The sequence below is a fragment of the Triticum aestivum genome, chromosome 1D (genome assembly GCF_018294505.1).
Source record: "Triticum aestivum cultivar Chinese Spring chromosome 1D, IWGSC CS RefSeq v2.1, whole genome shotgun sequence".
NCBI classification, from domain to species: domain Eukaryota; kingdom Viridiplantae; phylum Streptophyta; class Magnoliopsida; order Poales; family Poaceae; genus Triticum; species Triticum aestivum.
The window spans coordinates 14,698,786-14,703,179 of record NC_057796.1 but is presented as its reverse complement, the minus strand read 5'-3'; the positions used below and the strand labels follow the sequence as shown (position 1 = coordinate 14,703,179).

Genomic DNA, 4,394 nt, shown 5'->3' with positions numbered 1-4,394 from the left:
GCGCAGCCCTACCCCTCTCCCTCCTCCTCCTCTCCCGCGGTGCTTGGCGAAGCCCTGCGGGATTGCCACGCTCCTCCATCACCACCACGCCGTCGTGCTGCTGCTGGATGGAGTCTTCCCCAACCTCTCCCTCTCTCCTTGCTGGATCAAGGCGTGGGAGACGTCACCGGGCTGCACGTGTGTTGAACGCGGAGGCACCGTTCTTCGGTGCTTAGATCGGAATCAACCGCGATCTGAATCGCTACGAGTACGACTCCTTCATCCGCGTTCTTGCAACGCTTCCGCATCGCGATCTACAAGGGTATGTAGATGCATTCCCCTTCCCCTCGTTGCTAGATTACTCCATAGATTGATCTTGGTGATGCGTAGAAAATTTTGAATTTCTGCTACGTTCCCCAACACAATCTTCATAGCAGGTACTAACACATCGACCTTGCCAGGCCTGCTATTGACGCCACCTCCCTATGCGCCTTCATCGTCACACATCCGTCACTAAGACCCTGTTGCGCCATGCCGCCGAGACTCCACATTGTCGATGCATCACCTGAAACACTGCACGACTGCAGAAATAGCCCACTGGTCCCTCGAACCAATGCACACCTCCAAGAATAACGCCCCAAATGGGGGAACGACGCAAGAGAGCCGCCGTCATCCGATTGACTGATCGAGGGCTTCCCCGAGATAGCGGATAGAGGTGTGGAGCTTCTCCATGGTGATGCCTTCAAGAAGGGGATGACGCAGAAGAACGCCGCCATCGCCGGCCTTGGCAAGTAGCCGAGAGCAGGGATTTCAGCATCGTGTGCACGGGACTGCCACTGACCTCCAACGCCGCGCAGTGAGCAGGCTGCACGGGGAAGATCATATCTGACCTGAGACCACACCCCGCATGTAGCCGATCCCACCCTCCACGTCGCTGCCGCTGATCTGAAGTAACCGGCCCGCCGCCGCCCGCAGCAAGGTCAGCTGCCGTCGCCCGAGCAGAGCCAGCCGCCGCCTAAAGCCGACTGCAACCATTGTCGCCCGAAGTTGGGTCGTCCGCCGTGCTGACATGACCCAGTCGGTCGCTCCTCCATGCTGAGTGGCCCCGCACCACCCCACACCAGAAGAGCCGCCACCGCCGTTGGCCATAGACTTTGCCCGGCCACGTCCCCGGCAGCAACGGAGGAAGGGGAGGAAGAGGTTGACGGCCTCGGCGGTGATGATATAAAAAACATACTCTTTTGTGTACTACTAATAGTGCCGAAATATTTTGAATGAAAGGCAACTATTTAAGTACATACAAAATTTATGGTATCTTCAAATTACACTAAAAGTTGAGAAGTCCACCCTCGTTGTCAAGCTCGGCGTGCCAAGGATGTAGCTCATGCAGGAGATCACTGCTGGCACCCACATTCGCATCGCCCGAGAGTGGGCGGGGAAGGGGAGTGAAGGGGAGCTGCATAGGGCAAGCTACCAGCATGTACATGCTGATCAATCTGACGCGGCTGCCCGTGCATAGGATGGGAATATTAGCCGATGCCGAACTACCGAACCGAAAGAACACAGACCGAAACCGATAACTAACACCTGAAGTTTGGGTCTCAAGTCTAGAAAACCGAATTAGGCCTTGTTTTGTTCATACGATAGGAATATCATAATAGTAGAAAACTTGTAGAAAATGAGATGACATGTATCTTAATTCTTATCCACAGGAATGAAAAAAGAGATGTCATTTGGTTCACATCATAGGAATTTTTCTGTTGAGCGTAGACTAATGTTTATTTTCCTTTGAAATGTGGAGGATAAAAACCAATCCTATGCAGGAATAGGAATTTGTTAACCAAGGACTCTAAAGAAAAACCTTCTATAAGAATCCTATCCTATAGCATTCCTATGAAATTCCTCCAAACCAAAAGAGGCATTAACTTCAGTGTATTCAGTTCAAGGCATCGGGTACCTGAGCTGACCGAAAACCTAAATATACATGGTCCAAATCATTGGTGGAGCTTGACAAAATTGTCTAGGAAGTCATGGAATATAGGAATTCATGCGGGTCAAACACACAAAGTTCCTTAATATAAACTCTCTCTCTCTCACTTTCCTCAAAAAACACAATCAAAATAATTTATACGCGCATCTACTAGTTCTTCATAACTAAATTAAGACTACTAGCACACTTGCCCGTGCGTTGCAACAGGTTAATAAAATTGCATGCCTCTAACTGAGTTATTTACTGAAAACCATCGCACTTGGGGCTAGGGTAACAACTTGATACCATATTTGAGCCACGACACAAGAAACCACCAACTTTGCGCATAACCAATAATGCGGCAGTTAGCTTACGAAAACAGCAAAACCGACAGGTAGGCCCCACCTGTCGGGCTGACGTGGCGAAGACTAAAAATTTGACCACTGATGTGGCAAATGAGATGTGGGCCCCACACGTCAATGGCTAGATGGTCATCTTCTCCACATCCCTTTTTCAACGAGGCATTTCATCGAACAGCTTATTGGCACGAATCACTTTCCTCTCGGTGGAGAGAGTGAGTGGCGGCAGCTCGTCTGCCTCTCCATGGAGCGCCAGTGGGGTAGGCGTAGATGCCCGTAGCTCATCTCTCCGCCGCGCGCCGAGCTCGGCCGCGAGCGTGCCGCTCCATTGCCGGGGGTTGTCGTTGTACGCCATGAAGCCCCGTGTCAGCGGAGTTAGCACCGCCCAGCTCCCCGCTGACTGTGGCGGCTAGCATCAAGCACGCGCTCACGAGCCAACATGGCCGCGGCGGCCAGAGCACCACGCAGAGGTGTGCGGTGACCAGCGACCAGCCAGTGCGGTGAGCGGCGCGGCGGCGCAGTACATCGATGCGAAGGCCAGCAGCTTACGCGGCGCCGCGTGGCCGAGATGCGGGAGCTGCTCGTTGCTGTACTCGGCGGCGGCTGTACGCGAAGACTGCACGGAACGCGCATGACCAGTGAGGCCAAGGCGACGGCGGCGCTAGACGCGCATCAGGCAAGCTCAGAGTGCACTCGTGTGATGGCGACGAGCGTGGCACCAACTACTCGTCGTACGGCCTCAAGACCGAAGCCCGGAGCGGCGGCGCTCCAAGGAGTGGATGCAGAGCTCATGTGCCATTCCAGATCGAGTAGGAATTCCACCAGCGCGTGCCGCCATCACTCCCCAGCAGCCGCTGCCGCTTCCGAATTGGATTCCTCAGCAGCTGGCTCCTCCACTTAGCTCCACCATCGCCGGACTTAAGCTCCAGCACATCGCCACACCCGCCCACAACTTACTTGATGAAATGTCAGGAAGAAATAGAGGAAGAAGTAAATAGAAAAACCGAGTCATTGACTGGCAGGACCCATGTCCACCTCAGCAAAATGTACATGTAGGCTCGCCACGTCAGCGCAACAGGTGGGGCCTACCTATCGGTTTTGCTGTTTTCACGAGCTAACTGGACAATCAGTGCTCCCGTTATTGGTTAGGCGCAGAGTTGCTGGTTCTTGTGCCCTGACTCAGATGTGCTATCAAGTTGTTACCCCAGCCTCAAGTGTGGTGGTTTTGGGTGAATAACTCCCTCTATCTCAATATAAGAATGAATCAAGACCCCCACATGCATGTATTCTCTAGTTCAACATGGCGCCCTTTAATTAGAGCCAAAATAGTATATTCACTTTTATTGGCACGTGCCCATAATTTCTTTCAATTATAATTAACCAACATGTTCTCTTCTATTCGCACATGGAAGCTACCACGTCAATAATTTATGGTGTCCCTTATTCTGAACAAGCCGACCTAGTTCGATGTGCCGGATGCGGAGCAGGCCCAGTATGGCAGTAATCGAACTCACGACCTCAAATACCCGACCACATGTTGCTAGCCACTCAAACAAACGCATCCTGCTAACCAATGGTCAGCGTGAATATTTAAGAATATAATGCAACGTCAGAGTCGAAACATTTTTATTTATTTATTTGAACTTTTCAAAAAATGATAACTATGAACTGACAAATAAACTTGGGAATATGAACAATTTTCCAAATTAGGAGCACTTTTTTGAAAAATCCATACATTTTAAAAAAACACGAACAAAATTTTGAACGGAACATTTTTTGAAATTCACAAACATTTATTGAAAGCATGAACCTTTCATAGAAAAAACATTCGGTAGTTCATGTTAAGAATTCACAAAAAATGGGCAGCGTGAACAATTTTCAAAATTACGAACAGTTTTTTGAAGATTCCATACATTTTTGGAAAAAAAAAGAAGAAAAAAATTGTACGGAACATTTCTTGAAATTCACATACACATTTCTTAAAAAAACATGTACCTTTTATAAAAATCAGAACATTTTTTAAGTTGTGGACAATTTTTGAAATGGGAACATGTTTTGAACATTCAGAAGAATTTTAGAATATATGT

At 49.4% G+C, this 4,394-nt stretch overlaps 1 protein-coding gene across 1 annotated transcript in view; it reads left to right on the top strand.

Moving 5' to 3' along the window:
- Positions 1-2,875: 2,875 nt before the first annotated feature.
- The window catches only part of LOC123157067 (probable LRR receptor-like serine/threonine-protein kinase At1g51820), a 9,590-nt gene continuing 8,071 nt past the window's right edge, over positions 2,876-4,394 (top strand). Inside the window, exon 1 of the mRNA XM_044575311.1 lies at positions 2,876-2,912. Within this exon, the coding sequence (XP_044431246.1) occupies positions 2,876-2,912 (37 nt within the window). The remainder of the gene's footprint in view (positions 2,913-4,394) is intronic.